Genomic DNA, 27885 nt, shown 5'->3' with positions numbered 1-27885 from the left:
TCTTCTGATGCAGATTTGGTTCAAGCAAAGGCTGGGGTTGGGGTGGGGGGGGAGGTCTTTCGTGAGTCAGACAGGCTGGATACTGCGTCCTGATTCCCCAAGAACACAGAGCTGCTAGATAACGAAATATAACCTAGATGGAGCTACTATAAGGTGGGTGCATAACTGGTTGGAAAACCGTTCCCAGAGAGTAGTTATCTGTGGTTCACAGTCATGCTGGAAGGACATAATGAGTGGGGTCCTGCAGAGATCAGTTCTGGGTCCAGTTCTGTTCAATATCTTCATCAATGATTTAGATAATGGCATAGAGAGGACACTTATAAATTTGCGGACGATACCAAGCTGGGAGGGGTCGCAAGTGCTTTGGAGGATAGGATTATCATTTAAAATGATCTGGAGAAATGGTCTGAAGTAAATAGGATGAAATTCAATAAGGACAAATGCAAAGTACACCGGTTAGGAAGGAACAATCAGTTGCACACATACAACATGGGAAATGACTGCCTAGGAAGGAGTACCGGAGAAAGGGATCTGGGGGTCATAGTGGACCACAAGCTAAATATGAGTCAACAGTGTAACTGTTGCAAAAAAAGCAATTGTCATTCTGAGATGTATTAGCAGGAGTGTTGTACGCAAGACACGAGAAGTAATTCTTCCACTCTACTCCGTGCTGATTAGGCCTCAACTTGAGTATTGTGTCCAGTTCTGGGCACCACATTTCAGGAAGGATGTGGACAAATTGGAGGAAGTCCAGAGAAGAACAACAAAAATGATTAAAGGTCTAGAAAACATGACCTATGAGGGAAAATTGAAAAAGGGTTTTTTTTAAGTCTGGAAAAGAGAAGACTGAGAGGGGACATGATAGCAGTTTTCAGGTACATAAAAGGTTGTTACAAGGAGAAGAGAGAAAAATTGTTCTACTTAACTGCTGAGGATAGAACAAGAAGCAATGGGCTTAAATTGCAGCAAGGGAGGTTTAGGTTGGACATTAGGAAAAATTTCCTTACTGTCAGGGTGGTTAAGTACTGGAATAAATTGCCTAGGGAGGTTGTGGAATCCCCATCACTGGGGATTTTTAAGGTTAGACAAATACCTGTCAGGGATGGTCTAGACAATACTTAATCCTGCCATGAGTGCAGGGGACTGGACTAGATGGTCCTTTCCCTTTCTATGATTCTGTGATTCAATGTGCTGCACCTTAAGCACTTCATCGGCTTGTAAATCAGTAAGCTCCAGCTGTAGTTTTGCTTATTCAACATCTGGAAAGGATGCTTTTGCTTGATCACACCAAGTGCCATTTGCTTGTACCATGAATGGATTCCTTCCAAACATGAAGATGTCTTTACACTTTCAACTTCTTGGAACCTGTGTTGGAAGTTTTGAAGAAGAGATGATGCCATCTGACTCACATCTGCAGTGTCCCGACAGCTTAGCAGCGTTGGGAAATGCAGCATCCCCCCAGTTTCCAAATCACTTTTGAAGAGTCTCAGTTTGTTTTCAAATGACGTGACATTGCTGTGGAGATCCTCTACATTGCGATTTTGCCCCTGCAGCTTTAAGTTGAAATCATTTAAGTGGCCTGTTAAATCAACAAGGAAGGCCAGGATGCTCATGCTTGTGGCATCCCTCAAAACTTCATGTAGCTCCTCTGCCTTTTCCCTGGAATATTATGTGGATTTTCTTCCACATGTACTCAAATTTCCCACAGCTTTCTTAGTATGTGCCCTCTGCTCAGCCAGCGGCTGCCGGCGGGGCTGAAGGGGTGCAGGGAGGAAGAGGAGAAGAGGGAGAGGCACATGAGCTCTCTCCTTGTCTCAAGCGTAGAGGGAAGGGAAGAACAGGGCTGCCACAAGCCACTAAACTCTTTCCTCTGTCCTGTGAAAATGAGGCCTGCTGAGGGGCAGAGACAGGGCCGTCCCTAGGGAGGTCCGGGGCCTGGGACAAATCAGCTTCCCCGCTAGTCTCCTTGCCGTCCGCACTGCGTGCCCGCCCGCCGCTCGCCTCGTCACTCCCACCCCCGTCCGCTCACCCGCCCACCTGCCTCCTCACCTCACTCCTGCCTGCCGCTCGCCTCCCCGCTCGCCTCCTCACCCCGCTTGTCTGCCCGCCTCCTCACTGGAATATCGGGAGAAATGGAGTCCCAATCGTACATTGGTCGGGACGCGGGACAGAGGGCTAAATATTGGGACAGTGCTGATTTTATCAAAGCGTGGGGCCTGGGACGGTCGCCCTGATTTGCCCTACCCCAGGGACGGCTCTGGGCAGAGAGCACTGCCTGCTTCCTGCAGCCGCCCTAATTGGCAGCAAGGGAAAAAACAGCCAATCGGAAGAGGTTTCTCCAAGACAGACAGGAAATATGCAGCCTCGGCCGTTGGGGTGGGATTGTGGACATTTTAATTGCAGGGTCTGTGACCCGGGGGTGCCATTTTAGATTTTGATTGGGGTGGTGGGTAGCATTCCAGGGGCTACTTGGCTGTCAGCCCCAGGCAGCCGGGCTCCTGCTGTCACGGATTACATTCAGGTGCACCAGATTGGAACTCGATAAATGGTTGGGAACCCCCCTGGGTCTCCTGCAGCGCTGAAGCGCTAGTCCCCGAGAGCCTCCTCGGTCACAGTGCGGCTCAGACCTGGTGTCCCAGCGGGCCTCAGGCAGGACTGAAGCCAGGAGTCCCATGCGCTTCTGGTGGGGCTGCCCCGAGTCACAGCGCTCCTCAGGGTGGGCTGAAGTGCGCCTGGACTCGGGGCTTCAGCCCCACCAGGAATTGGAGATTCAGCTCCGCAGGAAGCGCCTCGGGACTGAAGCACCCACCTGCAGGCTGAAGCCCTGAGCCCCCACGAGCCCTGCGGGCCGCTGAAAAGGCTCTCGCGGTCCGGATTTGGACCGTGGGCCGCCTATAGATTACCCCCGGGCTAAGAGTCTGAAGCATGCAGACTTGGACCCTTTGAAATAAAAGCCCGGAGCACCTGTGTCCACGAAAGATCTACTTTCACAAGCAGATGGCGTGTTAACCCCCTGCGTCCTGGCCAAGTTCCAGTTCTGTCCGTCTAACTGCCTTATTGCAATTATTATTATCTATTTGTTTTTCTGTAACGCCTAGGAGCCGCTGCCCTGGCCAAGACCCCCATGGCGCTAGGCACTGTACAAACCCAGAATAAAAGACAGTCCTAGAGCACTTACAATCGAGGCATAGTACACGGATGGATACAGAGAGATGGAGAATACAAGGGAACAATAGCCAGTATTGGTCACCACGGTCGGCTGTGGTCTCTGCAGATGAGCAACCTAACTCTTGTCAAGTTTTCTGTCGACATCCGGGCAGAGGAGAGTTGTAAGGAGAGATCTGAAGGAATGTAATGAGTTAGTTGGGGAGTCCCTGCCAAGCATGAGGGGACAGCAAGAGGGAGAGCGGCAAGGTGTGTATTTGAAAACGTAACCCGTGGGCAATGGAGGCTGACATCAGAAGTGGACCTTTCCATGCTGAATGACAGAAGCAGGGTGGGCTGTAAAAGGGCCTTGGCAGCGAAGACAAGCGACTTACGTGTGATACGATAGAGGCGGGGGAGCCTGTGGAGGGATGCAAAGTGACGGGCCAGGAAAATGAACTTTGCAGCAGCCTTCTGACTGGCTAGGAGCAGGGCAAGAGTGCATTTGTCAAGGCCAGAGAGGACGCTGAAGTGATCAAGATGCATGATGATGAGAGCTGGGATGAGCGTTTTAGCTGCACGGATGGATAGGAAAGGCCGTATCTAAGGCCTGGTCTACATTGGTGGGGGGAATGATCTAAGATACGCAACTTCAGCTATGAGAATAGCGTAGCTGAAGTCGACGTATCTTAGATCGACTTAGAATCACTTATTTTGCGTCCTCGCGGCGCGGGATCGACGGCCGCCGCTCCCCCATTGACTTTGCTTCCGCCTCTCGCTGAGCTGGAGTTTAGCAGTCGACGGGAGCGCGATTGGGGATTGATTTATCGCGTCTACACTACACGTGATAAATCGATCCCCGATAGATCGATCACTATCCGCCGATCCAGCGGGTAATGTAGACGTACCCTTAGAAAGAATCTGCAAGATTTAGACTTAGCCAGGAGGTGAGGACCTGGGTGCGAGTTGCAGATGGCGCCCAGGTTACGGGTCTGAGTGACAAGGATGGGGTGGCGTTGTCCGTGGTTCTAGAGAAAGGAAGTAGCAGAGAGGGCCTGGGGCGGGGGGAAGATTCAGAGCGCCGTTTTAACCAGGTTGAGTGTGAGCTGGTGGCTAGCCTCCACGAGGAGACATTCGAGAAACGGGTTGAGATTGTAGTTTGGACAGAAGCAGATGGCTCTGGAGTTGGGAGGTAGATCTGAGTCGTCGGCACAGAGATGGTGGTTGAATTTGGTTTTGCGGATAAGTGACCCCGGCAGAGTCAGTGGCCGGATTAAGCTTGCTCACTGCTTGAATTGAACAGTTGTGTAGAGGTATTGTTAAGCAGACACCGTCTTCCACCCCAGAGGTGGCTGTATTTCAGTGGTGGGTGATCCCTGTTTGTTGTTTGCATGACAGGTTGTTTGTAAAGCCAGGGAGGATCCTTTGGAACGGAATGGGAGCTGTCGGGGATGTATTTGCGTGTTGGGGAGGGGAGCCGTCAGGGATGTATTTGCGTGTCGGGGATTGGGGCTGTCGGGGATCTATTTGCGTGTCGGGGAGGGGAGCTGTCGGGGATGTATTTGCGTGTCGGGGATTGGGGCGGTCGGGGATGTATTTGTGTGTCGGGGAGGAGACCTTTCGGGGATGTATTTGCGTGTCGGGGAGGGGAGCTGTCGGGGATGTATTTGTGTGTCGGGAATTGGGGCTGTCGGGGATGTATTTGCGTGTCGGGGATTGGGGCTGTTGGGGATGTATTTGCGTGTCGGGGAGGGGAGCTGTCGGGGATGTATTTGCGTGTCGGGGATTGGGGCTGTTGGGGATGTATTTGCGTGTCGGGGATTGGGGCTGTCGGGGATGTATTTGCGTGTCGGGGATTGGGGCTGTCGGGGATGTATTTGCGTGTTGAGGAGGGGAGCTGTAGGGGATGTATTTGCGTGTCGGGGAGGGGAGCCGTCGGGGATGTATTTGCGTGTCGGGGAGGGGAGCCGTCGGGGATGTATTTGCGTGTCGGGGAGGGGAGCTGTCGGGGATGTATTTGCGTGTCGGGGAGGGGAGCCGTCGGGGATGTATTTGTGTGTCGGGGAGGGGAGCTGTCGGGGATGTATTTGTGTGTCGGGGAGGGGGGCTGCTCGGGATGTATTTGTGTGTCGGGGAGGAGAGCTGTCGGGGATGTATTTGCCTGTCGGGGAGGGGAGCTATCGGGGATGTATTTGCCTGTCGGGGAGGGGAGCTGTCGGGAATGTATTTGTGTTTCGGGGAGGGGAGCTGTCGAGGATGTATTTGCGTGTCAGGGAGGGGAGCTGTCGGGAATGTATTTGTGTGTCGGGGACGGGAGCCGTCGGGGATGTATTTGCGTGTCGGGGAGGGGAGCTATCGGGGATGTATTTGCCTGTCGGGGAGGGGAGCTGTCGGGAATGTATTTGCGTTTCGGGGAGGGGAACCGTCGGGGATGTATTTGCGTGTCGGGGACGGGAGCTGTCAGGGATGTATTTGTGTGTCGGGGACTGGGGCTGTCGGGGATGTATTTGCGTTTCGGGGAGGGGAGCTGTCGGGAATGTATTTGTGTGTCGGGGACGGGAGCCGTCGGGGATGTATTTGCGTGTCGGGGATTGGGGCTGTCGGGGATGTATTTGCGTGTTGAGGAGGGGAGCTGTAGGGGATGTATTTGCGTGTCGGGGAGGGGAGCCGTCGGGGATGTATTTGTGTGTCGGGGAGGGGAACCGTCGGGGATGTATTTGCGTGTCGGGGAAGGGAGCCGTCGGGGATGTATTTGCGTGTCGGGGAGGAGAGCTGTCGGGGATGTATTTGCGTGTTGGGGACTGGAGCCGTTGGGGATGTATTTGCGTGTCGAGGACGGGAGCTGTCGGGGATGTATTTGCGTGTCGGGGAGGGGAGCCGTCGGGGATGTATTTGTGTGTCGGGGAGGGGAACCGTCGGGGATGTATTTGCGTGTCGGGGAGGGGAGCTGTCGGGGATGTATTTGCCTGTCGGGGAGGGGAGCCGTCGGGGATGTATTTGCGTGTCGAGAAGGGGAGCTGTCGGGGATGTATTTGCGTGTCGGGGATTGGGGCTGTCGGGGATGTATTTGCGTGTCGAGGACGGGAGCTGTCGGGGATGTATTTGCCTGTCGGGGAGGGGAGCTATCGGGGATGTATTTGCCTGTCGGGGAGGGGAGCTGTCGGGAATGTATTTGCGTTTCGGGGAGGGGAGCTGTCGGGAATGTATTTGTGTGTTGGGGACGGGAGCCGTCGGGGATGTATTTGCGTGTCGGGGATTGGGGCTGTCGGGGATGTATTTGCGTGTTGAGGAGGGGAGCTGTAGGGGATGTATTTGCGTGTCGGGGAGGGGAGCCGTCGGGGATGTATTTGCGTGTCGGGGAGGGGAACCGTCAGGGATGTATTTGCGTGTCGGGGAAGGGAGCCGTCGGGGATGTATTTGCGTGTCGGGGAGGAGAGCTGTCGGGGATGTATTTGCGTGTTGGGGACTGGAGCCGTTGGGGATGTATTTGCGTGTCGAGGACGGGAGCTGTCGGGGATGTATTTGCGTGTCGGGGAGGGGAGCCGTCGGGGATGTATTTGTGTGTCGGGGAGGGGAACCGTCGGGGATGTATTTGCGTGTCGGGGAGGGGAGCTGTCGGAGATGTATTTGCGTGTTGGGGACGGGAGCCGTCGGGGATGTATTTGCGTGTTGGGGATTGGGGCTGTCGGGGATGTATTTGCGTGTTGAGGAGGGGAGCTGTAGGGGATGTATTTGCGTGTCAGGGAGGGGAGCCGTCGGGGATGTATTTGTGTGTCGGGGAGGGGAACCGTCGGGGATGTATTTGCGTGTCGGGGAAGGGAGCCGTCAGGGATGTATTTGCGTGTCGGGGAGGAGAGCTGTCGGGGATGTATTTGCGTGTTGGGGACTGGAGCCGTTGGGGATGTATTTGCGTGTCGAGGACGGGAGCTGTCGGGGATGTATTTGCGTGTCGGGGAGGGGAGCCGTCGGGGATGTATTTGTGTGTCGGGGAGGGGAACCGTCGGGGATGTATTTGCGTGTTGGGGAGGGGAGCTGTCGGGGATGTATTTGCGTGTTGGGGACGGGAGCCGTCGGGGATGTATTTGCGTGTCGGGGACTGGGGCTGTCGGAGATGTATTTGCATGTCGGGGATTGGGGCTGTCGGGGATGTATTTGTGTGTCGGGGAGGAGAGCTGTCGGGGATGTATTTGCGTATTGGGGACGGGAGCTGTCGGGGATGTATTTGCATGTTTGTCTATCCCAAGCTGTAGGGGCTGTGTGTGGGTAAAGTAAGTCATGTGATTAATATTTAAAAAAACCCATCCACTAACCACTAGGTAACTAATAAACTTTGAGCCTGTCCTCCGCTGGGCCACGCTGCTCGTATGTAACATGCCTTCTCCCCTCCCTTCATTGGGAAGCTCTCCGGGACAGGGCCTGTGTCTCCCTCAGGGACATGCCTAGGACACGTTGGGTGCTAATTCAATCTGAAAATGATAGTAACAGTTACTGCAGGTGGACGTGGCTTTGTCACAGATCCTAGCAAGTCCCCCTTGCGGCTATTCACTAGGCCTGCTGTCAGGGGCATCCAAGCCTGTCTCACTGGATCCCCCAGATATTGTAAGCCCCTGGCCTGAACAGAGTCCAGCCACTGCCCCAGCTGTGGGGCCCGCAGGTGCACTCATGTGGTGCAGAACTTCAGTCTGCCATCCTCTTTTCAGAGCGAGAGTCCCCTGTCTAGCTGCCCAGGCCCAGTGGTGAACACAACCCTCTCCCAGAACCCCACTCCAAGGTGTGAAGCTTCTGGTTGCAGTTTAACTCTCGCTGTTACGTGGTGGAGGGTCTCGAGAAAAATGACCCTGCCCCAAGCAAACAGCCTCTTCCCTTTTAAAAACCTTTCAGCTGACACCCTTGCCATCTTCCCCACATGCGCACAAACTCCTGCCAGGTGACTTTGTTGCCAGGGCGACCTCTCCCCTGAGCAACCAGTTCCCCTGGGTAGAAACTGGTCTATTGGCCAGAGCAGTGGTTCCCAAACTTTAACAACCCGCGAACCCCTTTCACGAAACTATCAAATCTCGCGAAGCCCCTCCTAAAAATGAATATTTCCAGGGATTTTCTCCTTTACCTGAGCGTAAATTTTAGAAGCAGTGATCTTGGAAATAATTTGTTTTTTTTATGACACGCTTATTACACACTATTTATTATTACATTATTATTTATCATTACATTATTAATTTTATTACATTATGAAAACGGCAACACTCTTCCAAGATTTCACTTTTGTAGCTCATATCACTTTGATTAAGCCTCCTACATGTTTCATCAAGGAGTACCAGACGTGAAACAGCAAGAAGGTATTTAAGAAGCCAACTCAAATAGAGAGTTCCTCCCACAAGCATTCGGGTCTTGAGCAGTCCAGGCAAACAACGCATGACTACAACAAAGCTTAAACTTGTTCTGCCAGGAAGTCATAGTCACCGTGCTCGGGCTGCCGGACCCTGGCGCCTGGGGTCGCTAGGAACGGCTCTGTCCACCATTACAGATTTTTTTTCTAAGAATCCCCTGATATATTTTGCGAATCCCCAAGGGTTCACGAACCCCAGTTTGGGAACTACTGGGGTAGAGCGATTCCACTTCAATGGAAGCACATGTAACTTCAACGGCCAGTCTCTGGAATCTCAACCCAGCGTGGAGGCAAACAGGACACAGAGAACAAGAGCGAATGGCTCCGCATTCAGAATAGGGCTTGCAGCCTGGCCTGTATGCACAGAGTTTATGAATTCTGTGTGAGATTATGAATTGTACAGACACATTCCCAAATCGCTGCAGGTTGGCAGGAGGATTTTGCCTCTGTGAATCAGGACACTGACTGCATAGCGTCGATCCGTGTAATGGCTTTGCTCTCTGGAATTTGCTTCCCCACCTGCCCTGAGGTAGTAGATGGCGATTTTAACGTATTTTGCTTGTCAGACATTGGACAAAGTGGTACTGTCCGTGGACCCTGGCTGTGGGGATGGGTTCATTGGCTGCAACAGATCCAGGTAAGGGAAATAAGGACCCACTTGCTTAGCTGATGGCTGTTAGCCTGAAATTGTGATGTCTCAGCCTTGCTATTTGCTCTTTTATCCTGAGGGCCAGAATGTCCCAACCCTGGAATTACTCCTCTAAGGCAGGTTTTAGAGTGGGAGCCGTGTTAGTCTGTATCAGCAAAAACAACGAGGATCCTTGTGGCACCTTAGAGACTAACACATTTATTTGGGCATTAGCTTTTGTGCGTTTTAGCGCACAAAAGCTTATGCCCAAATAAATGTGTTATTCTCTAAAACGCACAAAAGCTTATGCCCAAATAAATGTGTTATTCTCTACGGTGCCACAAGTACTCCTCCCTCTAGGGCAATGGTTCTCAACCAGGGGTATGGGGGTATGCAGGGGTTTTCCAGGGGGTCCATCAACACATCTAGATATTTGCCGAGTTATACAACAGGCTACATAAAAAGCACTAGTACGAACTCGAATTTCCTACAGACAACGACTTGTTTCTGCTGCTCTGTAGACTGCGCACGGAAATGGAAGTACAGTATTTACATTCCAGTTGATTTATTTTATAATTATATGTTAAAAACGAGACCGTCCGCAATTGTTCAGGAATAGTGGGATGTGACACTTTTGTATCTTGAGGTCTGATTTTGTAAGCAAGTAGATTTTAAGTGAGGTGAAACCTGAGGGGTACGCAAGACATATCAGACTCCTGAAAGGGGTACAGTTGTCTGGCAAGGTTGAGAGCCGCTGCTATAAGGGACTGGAAACTGTGAGGCTCCCCCAGGCATTGTTCCAGGGTTCACAGGATCAGAGATTCTGCCTCCAAAATCAGTGGATCACCTTTGACCCATAGAGGCAGGGGTCTGGTGGTGCCTCCCCCTCCCCTGCCCTGTGTGCCGGGGCTCTGTGGGTGGGTATCTGCAAATTCCAGCCTATGCAGAGGAGAGACAGATGCATGCCCACACGATGCAGAGCCTCTGAGAACTTTCACTTCGCTGTGAACCGCAGTGGGGATCTGAGCCAAGCTTCAGTGTCGGAACAGGGCAGGAAACCCGCAGAGGAGTGTGGGAGGGGGGTTGCCCTCTCCTGGGTAGAGAGCTCAGCCGCTGCCCAAGTTGATGGCGGAGCACACTTGCAGAGGAGAGGGGACACGGGGTCTGAACTCCGCCGCGGCAGACGGAGGTGAACGCCTGCGCTGGGAGGTTTGTATTCCCCCGGACTCGGCACTGCCCCTGGTGGAAGCTCCCCGCTGCTGTTTGTTCCTTAGCTTTGCACTCTCAGAAACGCGGCCCTTCCCCCAGAAAACGACCTGCCTTTGAGCTCTGGCAAGTGGGTCCCCCGGGAGAGGTCCTAGGTGAGGGCCATCAGGGTGGTGCTCCCAGCGTGCACCTCCAGTGCCAGCTAGCTCCTGGGATCTGTTGGCGAAAGGAGCCAGGAAAAGCTATCCTCGGCTTGCAGCAATCCTCCTGGTTGCAGAGCAGCTGGCCTGCAAAGGTGTTCTCCCGACTCAAGAGGCTTCTGCTTTGCATAGGGAAAGGGGATAAGAGAAACATTTCCCCCCTGAGATCACAGCTGGCTTTGTCACTCCACCCTGATCGCCGCCAAGATCTGATGTCAATGCATATTGTCGCTGTGGTGCAACATGCTACCACTGTCCGATTGAGGAAGTCTCACGCCATCCAGAGACCCTGTGGGGAAAACAGCCTGCGGTGGGCGCCGTGGCTGCAGGAGGGGCAGGGCCGTCTGTGACTCACTGCAGAGAAAAGTACACAAGACGTGACAGTGGCGCTGGGATGAGCCCTTTGGTCTGGTGATGGGTGTGTCTGATGTCTCAAGGGCAGGGGAAGCAGCAGTACCTAGTGAGAAAGTATATCATGGCTTGAATGACTAGGAGGGAATTTTTAAACGTGATTCAGATCTGGGTGTTTTTCTCAAAAAGCCTGTTCTTATAAGCAACACCAAGAGTTAAAAACTGCCTTTGACAGTAAAGATTTACTACCAGGGTAAATCTTTGGTGTCCAAGAGAAAAAAAGTAATTCCTCAGAGCCTTGGCATTGTTAGACCGGATTACACTAATGACCCGCTTGGTCCGGTATGGTGGCCAGTTCCCTCCCAACGCCTGTCAGTGAGCAATTGCCTTACACCTCAGCGCATGAGCTTTTATAACCCTTATAAAATGTTATCCAAGCAGGCAAAACTGTGGTGGTGGTTCAGGTAAATGCCTAATCCTTGTTTTGAATCCTGCTAACTTTTTGGCCACAGAATATCTTGTTGCAATGAGTTCCACAGGCTAATTATACATTGTGTTTGAAAGAGTATTTCCTTTGATCAGTTTTCACTTTACCTTTTAATTTCACTGGATGTAGCTCTGCTCTTGTGTTGTGAAGAAAGGTGAGCAGGAGCATTTAACTGGCAGTCTGCAGCAGTTCTCATTTCGGTGTCTATCTTTCATGTCCCCTTTTATCCATCTCCTCTCTAAACACGTACTCTAAACAGGGGAGGAATAACTGTAGTTATCTCAGACACCACCATATGGGAACAGTTGGCATACGCTAAGTCACTGTGTACATGTCGCCGTCCGAACATGGGTTCATGCTGGATTGGATGAGCCTCTGTACTATCAGTGTGTGGAAACTTTGACTCGTCTCTTCTTGTGGAGCTAGTATATTGCCATACTATCCTATCAGGCTACAGGGACACGTGGGCTGTTTTCCCTAGAGGAGGCACTATCGAAACACTACCCCTGTCAACTCTGATTGTCCTGGGGCTGGAATATTGTATTGGAGCTGCCTGGTACTCTGTTATTGGTGTAGTTAGTTATTTGGTCAGTAATGCATCTGTACATTCATACAGACCCTGTAGTTGGAGGATCTCAGAGCATTTTATAAACACTGATCTTCACAACACTCCTGTGAGGCAGGTCTGTTGGACTATCCCTGCTTTACAGATGGGGAAACTGAGGCACAGAGTGGCCTGTTCACCGTCAGAGCCAGGAATAGAACTCAGGAGGCCTGACTCCCAGTTCTGCAGGCTGAGCACTAGATCACTCTCCCTTTATCTTTCAAATACCATATCCCCTTTTCCTTGGTACATTTGCCTGCTCGACACCTGCTGTCGTTTCCAGACAAAGGAGAGCATGTCAGCCATAGGGAGAGACAAAACGACCGATAACTGAGACCAGAGGCTTGGAGCCAGAGAAGGAATAGCCTAAATTGGAATGAGAGACCCTTAAAAAGACACAGCAGAGCTGTCTGAGACAGCCTCCTGAGGAAGATTTGGTGCAGTGGTCAACTCAGAGGAAGGTTCTGGAAGGAGCCATGGAGGAGGCAGGTGGGGTGAGACATGAGGGGGGCTGCTATCCCACGGCCCATGGCCTCTGCGGGGTTCTGAGCAGCACCCCCAGAGAATGGGCATGGTCAGTTATTCCTGTTCAGGGTATTTCTGGTGCTAAAATTAAATTTTATATTGAAAAAAATCAGGAGTCAGGCCCTGAAAATCATGAAATTTGACTTATAAATCCTGGGATTTTTACCAAAGAAAGAAATGTGGGTTCTTTTCAGAGCCTCCAGGCTTTACTCTACCGACCATGAGGACTGGAAACTTCCTTTTAAAAAAAAAAAAATTAGCATTCTGAGCTTTTGCTGGAATTATGTGACTCCTGGAGCTGCGGCTATCGGAAAAACACGTGACTTCGTGAGACTTGAGACAGAACTGTGCAAATGCAGGGAGAAAGGCTCACAGCCTCCATTTATCCAGTGCCCCGCTCCCTGCATTGACAGACACCGAGAATCAGCTACGGAATACGTCAGGGCCTTGGGCCAGATCCTTAGCTGGTGTAAATTGGCATAGCCAAGCTAATGATAACGAGGGGAGTGTGTCAGTGGTATGTCCCCTACACCAGTGTGTTGGTGTAAAAACTGAACGATGCCAGGCTGGGCAAGGTGCTCCCTCCCGTATCGCCTCCGTTCTCACCTGGAGCCCCTCAGGCGTAGGTGTGAAAGGTGTGCGTGCTCTCCAGGCCACATGTACTTTTTAGCCATCAAGTGAGTCTGTTAGCGATGATGATTTCTATTGTGCCATGAGGACTGAGGTCGCCAAACACAACTCCCACCTCTATGGGAGGATAACAACTTTCCATTGCTGCCGGTGACCTAGATGCAATAGGCTCTGTAGCTCATTCCCAACAGCCAATGTGCCACCAATGGCACAGATCTTTTACAGTGAGGGTGACTAACTATTGGAACAAAATGCCAAGGGGCAGGGTGGATTCTCCATCGCTGGAGATCTTCTGATTAAAACTGGTGGCCTTTGTGGAAGATAGGCTTTAACCAAACACAGGTTTGCTTTAGTCAAACACAAATTACTGGACTCAATGCAGAGTTAACAAGGTGAAATTCTCCAGCCTGTGTCAGACTAGATTAGGTTTCAGAGTAGCAGCCGTGTTAGTCTGTATCCGCAAAAAGAAGAACAGGAGGACTTGTGGCACCTTAGAGACTAACAAATTTAATAAATTTGTTAGTCTCTAAGGTGCCACAAGTCCTCCTGTTCTTCTTTAGACTAGATTAGGTTTCTCAACCTATGGGTCGGGACCCAAAACTAGGTCACCAAAATGTTTTAAAGGGTCAAGTGGCAGCTCCTGCAGCACCTGTCCCACAGGGCTGGCTGGGCTCGCCTCCCTGCTCCAGGCACTGTGACCTCTGGGGTCCCAGCACCACTCAGGTTTGGCCCAGCCGACATGATGACAGGAGTCCGGGTAGGCCATATTTGAGTGAGTGGCCCTGCAACCCCAGGAGCCAGGTCACAACTCCACTCACACAGGTTTGGTCCAGTCAAGAGGGCGGGGCCAAACCTGAGCCGCGCTGCAACCCCGGAGGTTGTCACACTTGGAGCGGAGAGCCAAGCCCAGCCAGCCCCTCAGCACAGGAGCTGCGGGAGCCGCCACTGTGGGGTGAGTGCTGGGCAGGACCCAACTGCAAGGTGCAGGATTCGACTGAAACTGCCCCAGGGCAGCGCCGTTTCCAGGACTGGTAAATATGCTTGGCGCCCTAGGTGCTAAAGTGCCTAGTTCCAGCTCTGCCCCAGAGCCTCCACCCCCAGACTGTTTACTGGGTCACGACATCCGATGAAGTGGGTTTTAGCCCACGAAAGCTAATGCCCAAATAAATTTGTTAGTCTCCAAGGTGCCACAAGTACTCCTGTTCTTTTTGCTGATACAGACTAACACGGCTACCGCTCTGAAACCTGATGTTAGTGGCACCCAAACAAAACAAGGAGAGACGTCTTGCAAATCTGTCAGAATGCTGCAACGAAGGCTCTGGGGAGAGTGGAAAGTACCTGGGGAGTCAAACACTGTCCTGCTTGAAACCGTCCCCCCTTTGAGATTGATTTCTGGGGATCATCCTATTTAATTAAGCGATTTGAACCCTGCTCCATGTAGTCTTAAGTATCTCCACCACAGTGTTTCTCTCAGACACCCCAGAACTTCCAGATCTTACCGTTTTCCTGTGCGTGCGAAAGGACTCCTGGCTCTGCATGGCTGATTAGCACCAGGCTGTGTTTTGCAGACGTCTCTGACTGTAGCCAGTGGCAACATTAGCCAGTTCATAGTGATCCTGTACCTTTGGTATAAGGACATTTTCCTTTGGTGTCTCTCCTGTCTGTCCAAGTCTTGCCCAGTTTTCAGGCTGCTCCCGGGCTGCTCCCAGACTTCTCTAACCCAGGTGAGGAGGGACTTCAGAGCCCCTCTGCTGCGGGCTCTGTGAAGATAGAAATACAGACATACTCAGCAGTGGCCTTGCTCTGTTCCCGCTGAAGAGCATGAATTCTGCTCTTTTGGGTTTAATTAGATGCAGCCATGCTGTGTACTCTGCGCTCTTCCATCTCACAAGGAGTGGTAGGGTCTCTAGCTGGGAGTGTTATGCCCTTTGGGAATTCCTTTGGGAGGCTGAGTCGGGGAGTGATGTTGAAATCATCTTGTGCTTTCCTTCATTCGGATGGTTCTTCTTTGATACAATCTGTAGTCTCCAGGGCGCTGGTCTAAACATGGAGTCACTCCACTCCACGGTGTAACTGAGAGTGGTTTCTGGTCCCGATTGCTTGCCTTCGCTACTGGAGCTGTGCAAGCTAAGGTAGTCGGTGTGATCGACTCTCATGCTTCGGGGAGTGAGATATTGGCCTACGGGGAGTCGGGTGAGAACGTGTCCTCTCCGGAGGCAGGAAGGTTAGGAGGTTTCCGTTTTCAGGTTTCAGCATCTGATGAAGTGGGCTGTAGCCCACAAAAGCTTATGCTCAAATAAATTTGTTAGTCTCTAAGGTGCCACAAGTACTCCTGTTCTTTTTGCGGATACAGACTAACACGACTGCTGAAACCTGTCAGTTTTCTTGCCTCTCTCAGAACCCATTGCAGCAGGGTGGATGACAGCCTTGATGGGGCAATAATCTAAGCCAGGATGGCAACTCCCATGTAACAGCTTGCTCACGTCCTGCCAGCAGACCCATCAGCTGAGAGAACGCGGTGGCTCGATTCTCTACTTGATGAGTGTTATGTTGATTGACCTCCTCTGACTGAGTGACACTGATAGGAGAGGAAGATCAGCCTCCACCACTCTAACCTCTTCGTCAGATCCAGGAGCGAGCTGTCTAAGGGAACTGTTTCTCTCTGCAGAGGTGCCGAGGGTTGGGGTGGATATTCTATTAACCATCAACCTCAGGCAGCGCAACCTGATAGTGTCATTCCAGTCCCTGAGAAAGTCCCTTGTTAGTTCCCCTATCTCAGAGCAAAGAGAGGGATAAGAAAGTTACCTACACTTCCTTCCTTCTTCCCTTACACATGCTCTTTCTTACAGCGGGTCGGAGGTGTGGTTTGGATGCACAAGCTTTGGTTTGAAATATCTTAACTCCCTGCAACTGCAGGTTAAAATCTTAGCAGGGTCAGCTCAGACCATCTTCCTTCCGAGATGGTTAATCTGTGTGTTGGAGCAGGAGGCAGCCTTAAGAACCTCATGCCTGTCTGCTATGTGGGGCCGTTAACGATGCCTTGTTACTCTTAAGAGCAGAGGTTTTGTCCTGGTGTCCTTGGCTGGAATTTTCCCCTCACTGTTTAGCAGTGTTGTGATGCACCATGTGGCAGCCACCCCAGAGGTGGCTGCATTTCAGAGGTGCTGAGAACCAGTTAGAACAGACCACCTCCCAGCAGATTAAAGAATGGAGTGTGGGTTAACTGGTTCAGTTTAAACCCTTCCAACATTGATTGTTTTTCATGAGGCATCAGCAGTGGCTAAAATACAAAGCAGGATTCTTCTCGCCTTGTACGGCAGCACCGTGCTGGACTGGCTAATGAATTCCATTCACCCTCAGTCACCTCGTTAGCCAGCTGCAGTGCTCCAGACACTAATGAGTCTCCCACCACTCTGACATCATTAGCTGATGGCCCCTCTTCTCTGTATATGATCCGAAAACATAACTTCTCTTCTCCCTCTACACCTTATTTCTGGGCAATCTCATCCGCAAACACAAATTCAAAACCCGTTTCTCTGCTGTCAGCTCACAGATCCACCTCTCTGCTCCACGCCTGCCTCCTTCTGTCCAAACCAAAATCCCGGCCTGTCTCTCTGATGTCTCCTCGCTGTGTAGCCATCAGCTCAAGCTAAACACGACTCGGGCAGAGCGCTGAATTCTCCCCCTCCCCCTCCATTAACCTCCACAAAAAAACCTTCTAGCTACCTCCTTTCTCAAGTGCTATGGACACCACCACCTGGGTCTTGCCCATTTCTCTAGGTCCTCACCTCCTGGCGATGTCTAAATCTTGCAGCTTCTTTCTGCAGACATTTCTAAGATATGGCCTTTCCCAGGCACATCCCCCTTAACCGCACTCAGCTCGACTCCCACCCTGGCAGAGATCTGGAGAGGCGTGTCATGTGACCCCTCTCCCCCCAACGTGTCACCTCTGCCCTCACGCTTGGGAGGAGCTGCCCTGTCTCCGTTAGCAGAGCTACCTCTTCGTCCGCCTTCAAATCCCTCCACAAAATTCTCCTGCGCCGTGATGCCTACAGAAAACGGGACAGTGGGCCGCAGGGATCCTAGAAATCGGTTTGCCATGGAAAAACCTGGAATTTGCGTTTTTACAGAGAATCTTTAGTTTTTACAGTTTGTGAAAAAATAAAAAACACAGATTCACCATTCACTACGTTTTACTGAAAGTACCGGTGCCACTTATTCAATGCGCGCAACCTCCGCCTGGCGTGGTTGATTTTTGAACACGCTTTAAGTTGACATCACTAAACATACGCCAACAAACTGCTTCCGGTGTCGAGCAGTGACTCAGCGGCGTAGAGGGGTGCTTGTTTTAATGCATCTCAAATTTCACTTCAGCCTCCGGACCGGAGTAAGCAAAGTTATAAAAAGGTGGTGGAAACTTTAAAAACTCCCCCTAAAGACTGTGTGTCTGAGTTTTGCAAAGACAAATTTCACGTTGATGGTAATGGATTGGTCCGTACTATATGCAGCAAGGCAGCAGATTACGTTCAAAGCAGGCAATTGTAGAACACATGGAAAGCGCTAAACATAAACTGAATGAAGAGAAACGAAGATGAGGCTGAAACAGCAGGACCATTGACAACAGTAGAGAAACGATACACTGTGACAGGGTCGTTCTATTCATTTTATTTTATTCTAATAATGATTGATGGCAGTGGCAGGCTTCAAACTTGCCTAAACGTTGTAAATATATCCACGAAAGATTGTGTTCAACTGATACCTGTACAGATTGTGGCTAGGGGAACTAAGGTTCAGCGTTTCATTTTAATGGTGGAAAAACACTGAATTTTATGGTCTTTTTTATTGGAGAATTTGTTTTTATTAATCATGGAAAACAAGGAGATCCCTGGTGGTCAGGCATCCAGTGTGCTGAGACCCCCTGCCCATCCTGCAGACTAATAGTGTCTCATTGTTTCCCGGTACTCGCTGCTTTGTCTGGCTATATCCATCTGTTGTCTCTTAGATTATAAACTCTTGTGGGCAGGGACCATCTCCTAGTTCTTGTACAGCCCCTAGCACCATGGTCCTTGACTGGGGCTCCAAGGTGCTACGAGAATACACATAAAAAATAATAATACCAATAATTATTAAGAGATTTGGGTAGCACCTTGAAGGATGGAAGTTCTTTCTCTGGACGGGCTATCCCTCAGCAGACAGTATGATGAGGGTGTGGCACTCTGTACCTCGGGGGAACACCCTGCACCCCCATGTTCATCTTTATAATATGATTGTGTGGTATCCAATGCAAAGTTTGTCATGTTGGGTGTCTTCGGAAGGCTCACGCTGCACTGAGCATTGTTGTTATTCTAATGTTATAGGTTGTAATTTCATGTATACTGTATAGTTATGAGGCTGAAAATGTGTCTTCATGGCTTATAACAAGCCCAGGCAAAACTCTCCAGGAGCAGAGGGGCAGTTCACACCTCATCAGAACATGTATGGGACAAACCCAGCCCAGCCTCACAGGAACAAAGGACACTGGCCTAGGCAGCAACAAAGGATCTGTTGGACTCGCCAGTGAGTCACCCCCCCTTCCCTTGGTGAGTTTGGGACTACGATGAGGTGATGCTCACCTGACTCTGAAGGGGGGGTGGGGTGGCAAAGCCAAGAGAGAAGAAAGAGCATGATAAAAGGGAAAGACGTTTGCCCTGCTCTTCCTCTCTCTTCCACCTCCATCTACAGACATCGCCACTAAGCGACTGAAGCGCTGATCAAAGGGGAGAGCCTGGCTGAAGAGCAACCAGCCAGCCTGGGGTGAGAAGCATCTAAATGTGTAAGGGCATTGAAAGTGTTAAGATCAGCTTAGAATGTGTTTTGCTTTTATTTCATTTGACCAAATCTGACTTCTTGTGCTTTGACTTATAATCATTTAAAATGTATCTTTGTAGTTAATAAATCTGTTTGTTTCTTCTACCTGAAGCAGTGCGTTTGGTTTGAAGTGTGTCAGAGACTCCCCTTGGGATAACAAGCCTGGTGCATATCAATTTCTTTGTTAAATTGCTGAACTCATACAAGCTTGCAGCGTTCAGTAGGCATAACTGGACACTGCAAGATGGAGGTTCCTAGGGTCGTGTCTGGGACCGGAGATATTGGCTAGTGTCATTCGCTTGCATAATCCAAGCAGCGTCTGGCCAAAAGTGCTCACTCGTGTGCTGGGAGCAGGTTACATGCTAGAAGCTGTGTGTGAACAGCCCGGGAGTGGGGGTTCTCACAGCAGAGCAGGGTAACGCCGGCTCCCAGAGTCGAGGATTGGAGTGACCTAGCAGATCACCGGTCCAGATAACACCAGGGGAACGTCACAGAGGGTTTTCACCACAGTGTTGCTTCTGACCCTGTAACAGCTCTGTGGTCAGCCGAGGCTTTGGCATCGCGAGCAAGGAGCCAGAGTTAAAGGAGTGTCTCTCAGTCAGAGAAGCGTTGGGCCTCGTGAAGACGCTGTCGTGACTCTCTGGGCATCAGTGGCACTCGCAACATTGCAACAGTCCCTGCTCTGTTGGTTTCCATCCAGCCCCCACTCTGCCGCTGCTGAATGGGATGTCCCCTTGTCCCTATGTACGCAGGGCGGTTGATGTCTGTTGTGTTTGTGCCGGTCCCCAATGTGCCATATTCACCCTCTCCTGCCTCTTTCGTGTGTGCTCCTGATAGGAATATTAGGAGTTAGAGATGGAAGAGCCGGACTGGGGCACGTGGCCCGGCCAGCGTAGGAGTGTTCCTTCCAGTCTGTCCCCTGCTGTGTCAGCAGCCCCGCTTTTAATATCCTTATATCTCCCACCACTTCCCTTTGGGGAGACTATTACCGTCGAACACACTTGGCTCTCAGGGGTTTTTTGCTGATACTTAGTCTAAGGTGGGAGCTTCCTCATTTTCCAATCTGCTCTGTGGGTTCATAGGCGACGTTCATGTTGGCGTGGGTCTTCTGGGTAAATTAATCAGCGTTATGTGGCTGACTTTGGGGCAAGCCGCTAGATTTGTTTGGCTGTCTGAAGCGAGGCTTCTAAAGCTGCACGCAGGGACCTGAACAAAGTGGCTTGATTTTCTCAGAGGTACTGACAGTCCACTGCTCCTGTTGACTTCCATGGCATTCACGGGGGCTAAGGCGCTTGGATGCTGTGCTGATGAGGGCGGTATAAGACCCTGGATAGAATAGAACGGCCTGGTCTGAAAATCAGCTCACTTTGATCTAGACGGTATCATGAAAATATTGGTCTTAGCATCTTTGGGGCTCAGGTTTCCCCTCTGTAAAATGGGGTAAGAATCTCATGGGATTTAGTGGGAAGCTTTATGGAACAGCCCAAGGAAGAGTGGCAGGACCGGGCCTCTGTCCCCTCCCTGTTTGATGCTCTGATGCCTGTTCACCTGCAGTGCGATGTTGCATTGGTACACGGGAGGTGGGTTGGAGGCTTGGTTCCCCTTCTGCAGGGGCTGTGATCAGCTAACACTTTGCCCAGTACATTCTTAAGAGCTCTTTGATTGTTTCCCTCTAGGCGTGGATGCCATTTTGAAGCTCACCACACGTTGGAGAAATGAACTGAGGTGGAGCTCCCCTGTCCCATGATGGAGGAAGGGGCGTCCCTGCCCGTGGCTGAATGGCTCAGAGCCCTTCACCTGGACCAGTACCTGGAGAGCTTTGAGAAGAATGACCTCTGGAAGGTGTCGGACTGCAGGAACCTGACGGATGAGGCGCTGACCCGGATCGGGATCGTGCTGCCGGGCCATCGCAAGCGCATCCTCCTTGGGCTCCAGAAGGCCTTCATGGAGAGTCCGCCAGCCACGGAGGGGCCTGTGGTAGCAGCGAGGAGGCCGGTTCCCATGAAACGCAACATTTTCCGGGTCAGCGCGGATGCCGTGACCACCCAGGCAGAGCTGGAGCTCAAAGGTGACTCGGTCACGCCAGCCAGCAGGAAGTCTCCTCTTCTCACAGAGCTGGAGAACCCTGCCGGCCTCAGCCAGGTGCCCCCACCCATCCCCCCCAGACTGGGGTGTCGCCCTCCCGTCAAGTTCTCCTCAGCGTCATCTCCTGTCTCTGCCGAACTGTCCCCCACTGTCCCCTGTCGCTCCGAACCGCCCCCCTTCACTGACTTTGCCCCTCCGCTGCCCGCTCCTCTGCCAGCTAGAGACAAGCTCTCTCTGGGGCCAGCAGTCCCTGAAGGGAAAGGGAAGCCACCGCTGCCCCCTTTGCCCATGAAACGCCACCAGCTGGAGACCAAGCCCCTCTCCCTCAAGGTGCCCCCCCTGCCAAGCAGACCGCCCTTGCTGCCACCAAGGGCTTTGTCCCAGAGGACGGCCACCAGGTAAGGCGAACGGGAGAATCGGAAGGCTGATGACTGTGGAATCGGATGCAGGCCAGGGGGGTTGGGATAGGTGCCTTCACTGAGGGCCACGTCACCTGGCTCTTCTCAGGTCTCCCGAGCTAAACCAGGTTAGGTTGGGTCCGTGCTTGGGCGAGGGACCTCCGAGGAAGCCCAGGGGCTGCTGAAACCATTGCTGGCCCCGTGCAGAGCTCAGTGCGCTTCTCGCCAGTCTGTGAATCCCGGCTCTGGGTCACCCAGTGCAGCCGTGGGTGTGAAGTCCGGGAAGGGTCTGAGGAAGTGCCTGAGCAATGTAGATGCGTCTGCATGTCCCAAACCTGTTTTCCTAGAGACGTTGCTTAGAGCCATCGACCCAAATGTTTGTGTGTCCCCTTGAAAATGGCCGTAGGGCTAATACTGGGCATCACGCAGCTCAGCGACCTTCTCCACCTTGTGGCACTGGCTGAGGGACTCCCATCTGGAAGGATGGACAGGACGCTGGGCGCCCCGAAGCAGACAGTGCAAGGGAGCGGGAGCTCAATCGCTGGGTGTGAATAGAAAGGGGGTTGTCCTGGGACAGGGCTGGGAGGGGGGCTTTCTCTCCATAACTGCAGCACAAAGTCTTTGCCTAGCGGTGGTCACCGAAGTCCCCACGGGGAGCCCACAGAGGCCACCAGATCGGTGTGAGTTACTGCCGGGTGTGCAGTCCAGTCAGCTGTGGCGTCCTGAGCTGGTGCTGGGGAATGTTACTGTATAGCAGGCTGCCGACTACAGAGATGAGACTTGTGTGTGTGTGTGTGTGTGTGTGTGTGTGTGTGTGTGTGTTGAGTATCACAGAAATCATTGATCTCCCTCAGGAGTGGCCCTACCCATTTTGCCAAACACTGGCAGCTGAGCAAAATAAACCAACCACATCTGGCCAATCAGCAAAGCAAAAAACAAACAAACAAAATAAGCAGGCCGCCAATCAGAGTGGCCGGTTACTTTTGCTCCAATCAGAATGGAGAAAAAAAAATTAAAAAGCCGAGTGGCACAGCAGTGTGGAAGTTGGGCCCAGGGTGACTGCCCCACTCGCCCGCCCGCCGCTAGAGCTGGCCCTGGTGTCTCGTGTGGATGGGTGGCACTGTGTGGTGTTGATTTCGCTTCCCACGAACAGGGTGCGTTTTCTTCTCTCTATAAACATTATAAACTTTGTAGGTCTAGTGGTTAGAGCAGGAGACTAGGACTTCTCTGGGTTTGGTTCCCAGGTCTGCCTCTGACTCAGCTGTGGGTACCTGGGCACGGGCCACGTTTTCCAGAAGTGGCCACAGATTTTTGTGTGCCCAGCTTTGGGGGCCTCCCCCCATGCCTGCTGTTCAGAGGTCCAAGTGCCCAGCCCTGCCACAGATCAGGCCCCAGTAGGTCCCAACGTGGGCACCCCAAATTTGAGGCCACTCTTGGAAGTTTGGGCAATAATTTTTGTGTCCAAATTCCTCACCTCTACCCTGGGGATAATAATCCTTCCGCACCACCCGGAGGGAGTGCCCAGGACTTTGCTTATTATTATTTATTTGTATCATCCTCATACTCGCAGCCTAGTCATGGCCCAGGACCTCGTTGTGTTCGGCGCCACACAAACACAGAAAAAACAGTGGTCGCTGCTCCAGGGGACAGTCCTGGTCAGCGTGACAGGCTGTGGTCTCCGCACACGCAGACATGAGGCACTATATAAAGCTCAAAGCATGGTCATTGGTAGTGGTTTAGTAGACAGAGACATGGCCTAGTGGTCTGTACACAGGACCTGGGAGGAGGGACTCCGGAGGTACAGTCTTTCTAGGAACATGTACAGCTCCTATGACAGGAACGTCTGAGGCTGTTCTGACACTGGCTCCCTCTGTAGTTTGGAGCAAGTCTCGCAACCCGTGTGCCTCAGTTTCCCCCTCTCTGCAAGGGGGATAAAGCTCCTTCCCTCCCTAGCGGAGGATAATTGTGCAGTCCTTTGAACACGAACCAGCACTGAACATCATCTCGTCATAGTGACTTTTCCCAAGTTTGTTCCTTCCAGGGAGATTTCCTGGGGTTTTCGGGAAGTGGCTCACGGGGGAAGCGGAGATGCGGCAGCCATGGCTGCTGGCCTTGGATAGAGTGATTGTCTCTGCCTAGCTCAGCACAAGATACAGCCAAAAAGGTGTTGTCTGTTTTAGTTGGTGTAATGCTGCTCTCTAGTGCTGAATTCGTGCAACTGACGCCTAAGATCTGGGGGATGAAAATGACACACTAGAACAGTTAATGAATGTTCTGCAAACCTTTCCGGTTGATAGTTTTAAATCTTGTAGAGAATTGGAAAGTAAATGCAAAGGGGAGCTGCCTGCAAAATCAAGCTGATTCTTCCGGCAAGAGGAGCTGTCTGTACTCACTAACCTGCCTGAGAGGGGCTCAACTTCCCCCTATAAGTTAGCCTCAGAGAGGCATTCCGTATCTATCTAGGTAACTGTATGGTCCACATCACCAGAGCATGCGAGCGCTGAACAGTCATTGCTAGATTGTACCCTCACAATACCCTGGTAAAGTACTACCCCTGTGGGGAACTGAGGCACAGGGCGGATTAAGTGACTTGCCTGAAATCTCCCTAACTCTCTCTCTCTCTCTCTCTCTCTCTCTCTCACAGGCAGACAGACAGACAGGCTTAGCATCAATTCTTTGGTAGCATTGATCCATGTTTTACTCTTACTTCTAGTGTAAACGTCAGAGAGTCCTGAAAATTTTGGACTTCAAATAAGGGGGCATCAACCCAAAAACGCTGAGAAACACTGTCTGGATCATGTTTCCTCACCGTCAGCTCGCGTCCCAGTACCTTTGTGAAATTAGCCACAAACAACGGGGAAACTGGCCATCATCCCACTGACCAAACGCACAAAGCAGCTCCCAGAGCACCGGTAGTGACAAGCACATAGGATGTGTAAGATTACCTCCTTCACTGTGAAATGCCACGGTGTGTATTTACTGAGCGAGGGTCTCCGGCCTGCGTTATGCCGAGAAACTGGTTTTTAAAAGTGAATATATTACTAGGAAACTAAAAAAAAAATTGTCGACAACTAAAACCCAACAGAGTAGAGATTTGTGGGGCAACACCAGGGGGTTGAGAAGGAGAGGAGAAAATGATTGAGAGCCTGTCTGAGCCTTCAGGACAGCTCTGTCGTGACTGTGGAAATGGTGCCAGTGAGCAAAGAATTAATACAAGATATGTTAATAATTCTTATGTGCATAGTCATTGTTTGGTTCTGTCTGTCTAGCTACCTTCACACACAGCCGCCTGCCTGTCTGTCATTGTAATTCTGAGCGCCTGACACATCAATAGTGATGTCCCTGGCGGACTCTGTGAAGTCTCTGGCTCTTCTGTCTGTTCGGGGTCAAGATTCTGGCTGGAGTTTTTGTTTTGATTTTTTTCCTACGCTGCGTGGGTGTGTGGGGTACATGGCAGACAGACAAGGAAGGCAGGAGGACACTTAGGGCCAAATTGTGCCATCAGTTATTCACAGGCAGCTCCCCGCAGAAGGTTATGGGAGATGGGTATACGCAGCTTATAGCGAAATTTGGCCTTTATGATCAAAATTAGAGCTGGCGCAGGCAGGCACTGGCAATGAGGGCCGGGGGGGAGCAGCAGGTCACACTGAGGTAGAATTTCTTCCATATCTATCTTGTGGGTTCCTCTAAGTTCTTCGGGTGCTTGTTCGTGTCCATTCCAATCAGGTACGTGTGTGCTGCGTGCACAGCAGCTGGAAGACTTTTCCCCTAGCGGCATCCGTAGGGCCGGCCTGGGTGCCCCTCTGGACTCGCGCCTTCATGGTGGCCAATATTGGGCCCTGCCGACCCGCCATCCCCTCGGTTCCTTCTTACTGCCCATGATGGCTAGCTGGAACTTCCCTCGCTCTTGCTTCTGCAAGTGCCTTGAGCAGTGAGCCATTGTATTTTGTGTATAGTTAGTAGTTTTTCTCTTAAGTTAATAATAGTAGTAGGCGAAGCTTTCGTTGTGGGGGTTCCCCCCCGTTTCTCCCCCACCGCCAGGGCATACCCTGGTTGCCGGGGTTCAAACCGTGTGAAGTCTGCGGAAAGTTGATACCAAAAAGTGACACTTCTTGTTTGAAGTGCCTTGGTGAGAGTCACCAAAAGGGCAAGTGCCGCGTTTCTAAAGGGTTTTTGGCCGAGGACCCGTAAGGATCGCGAGCAGAGACTCAGGCGTATCCTCACGGAGGCAGCCATCCGCCCGCAATCCGACCCTGGGTTGGCGGAGCTCGTGCCGAGCTCCTCCTCCTCCGTGCGCAGCGTACCGGCGCTGACAGTGCGTGAGTCGGCTCCTAGAAAGGAGATTAAAGACTCTCGGCACCAACACGACACCGAACATAAGACTTCTGGTAGGCGCCGATCTGTATCCCCGGTGGCCTAGAAGAAAAAGAGGCAGGAGAGGGGGCACTCTCCCCTCCTAAGCCTAAGGAGACAGTGGCAGGGAGACCTCAGCCCACCCAGCCTACTTCGGGTCCGGCAGTTCCCAGGGGCTCATCAACTCCTGCCCCACAAGGGGTCCAGTCGAGTCCGGCCCACTACCGTTCTCTGGACCGTCATGGCCGGGACATTCAACTCCCCTCCACTCCGGAGACTTTTGAGACAGCACCGGACCTTATTCGCCTGACGGCTCCGCCTTCTCCAAGGAGGGACGAGGCACGGGTGTTAGCCCGGCTGCCTATTCCATCGAGGGGCAAGCTGGCGATGATGTCACGCCGCTCCCCATCTCCGGCCGCCCACGGGGGCGGGGAACTGCATCAGTCCCCAGAGGCTCAACACTGCTCTTCGGCACCACCCAGTACTGCTCCTCTGTAGTTTTCTTTTGGGAGTCCGAGGCGGAGTCCTATCGTTCGGATAGGTCCAGCAGCAGGAGGTCTAGACGTAGGTGACACCACCCGCCTCCTCCGGCACCGTGGCCACCTCCATGGCAACCACCAACTCAGCGGCCCTTTTGGATGCCCTGGGCTTATCATCAGGCCCAGAGTCTGAACCCAGCATCGAGATCCAGATCGTTGTCGATCGCGTTGGCATCCGTCGCCCCTTTGCAGCAACTGGCAACGACTCCTGTACCCCCGCCTGCCGCTTTGAGCTCCGGTGCCGATGATCCCGGCACCGGCAGCCTTGGCACCATTGGCACGCCAGCCCCACGAGCACCATGACCCCCTGGGCGCCGAGGGCAGTGGCCAGGACCGGTGTTTTCATCCTCGTCTTCCCCAGATGAGGCTGTTGTGGGCATGTCAAACGGCCCCGGCCTTGGAGGAGAGTAGGGACCTGCTACAGTTGTTGCACAGGGTGGCACAGAACCTGGGGATCCAGGCAGAGGCGGTGGGAGAGGATGCGGATCCCATGGTGGATGTCCTTGCCCCCTCTGGACCCTCGTGTATTGCGCTGCCACTTATTAAAACTATAAGTGAAACCACAAAAACATGGCAGCAGACCCCGGCCTCCTTGCCCCCCACAGCAAGGAGGAATGAAAGATGCTATTTCGTCCCCTCCAAGGGGTACGAGCACTTGTACGTTCACCCTCCACCTGACTCCCTGGTGGTGGATGCTGTGAACCAAAGGGAGTGCCAGGGGTTCCAGGGACCCTCTCCTAAAAACCGGGAGGCCAAAAAGCTTGACTTATTCGGGAGGAAAGTCTACTCCACCGGTGGTTTGCAGCTCCGGATGGCAAACCAACAGGCCATCATTAGCAGATACTCCTTTAACTGCTGCGGAGTGATGGCCAAGTTTGCCGAGCTGCTGCCGCCAGACTCCTGTTCTGAATTTAAGGCCTTGGCGGAGGAAGGCAAACTCATTTCTAGGGCCTCCTTGCAGGCGGCTCTCGATGGTGCAGATGCGGCCGCCTGTACCATGCCTACAGGGGTGGCCATGAGGAGGTCCTCTTGGCTCCAGGTCTCTGGACTGCCTCACAAAGTCCAACAGACCATCCAGGATCTACCCTTTGGAGGTCAGGCGTTGTTTTCTGAAAAGACGGACAGAAGACTGCACAGTTTAAAAGACTCAAGGGCTACCCTCAAGTCCCTGAGTATACACCTCCCTGCCACACAACACAGGCATTTCAGGCTGCAATCTTCTCCGCGGTTTTACCAGGAAAATGGACAAGACAGTTCCCAGAGGAGGAACAGGAGCGGCAGGAAGAGGCTGCACCCCAGACCAAGCCTTCTGCGGGCCAGAAGCAGGCCTTTTGAAGATGGGCACGAGGACAGCTGGCCACAGACAGGCTGATGGGCGAGCCCAAGGAGCCAGTGGAGTGTGGGGGTCAGCCTGGTGGTTGTTTCTAGTCCAGTTATGTCGTGCTTCTGGCCAGAGGCTCTAGTCAGGTCAGGGGATTTGGTGGGGAGGGACAGGCTGCAGG

General features: G+C 52.2%; 1 protein-coding gene across 8 annotated transcripts in view; it reads left to right on the top strand.

The window, feature by feature from the left end:
* The window catches only part of ARAP1 (ArfGAP with RhoGAP domain, ankyrin repeat and PH domain 1), a 222196-nt gene that overhangs the window by 66823 nt on the left and 127488 nt on the right, over positions 1-27885 (top strand). For all 8 annotated transcript variants that reach the window (XR_010597928.1, XR_010597926.1, XR_010597927.1 and 5 more), the window contains one exon: positions 20685-21491. Coding sequence is in view for 5 of the 8 variants with exons in the window: in XM_065581836.1 (XP_065437908.1) it covers positions 20752-21491 (740 nt within the window). In the remaining 3 variants the exon portion in view is untranslated. The remainder of the gene's footprint in view (positions 1-20684; positions 21492-27885) is intronic.

This window comes from Chrysemys picta, chromosome 1, assembly GCF_011386835.1.
Source record: "Chrysemys picta bellii isolate R12L10 chromosome 1, ASM1138683v2, whole genome shotgun sequence".
NCBI lineage: Eukaryota > Metazoa > Chordata > Testudines > Emydidae > Chrysemys > Chrysemys picta.
This window is presented reverse-complemented; position numbering and strand designations above follow the sequence as displayed.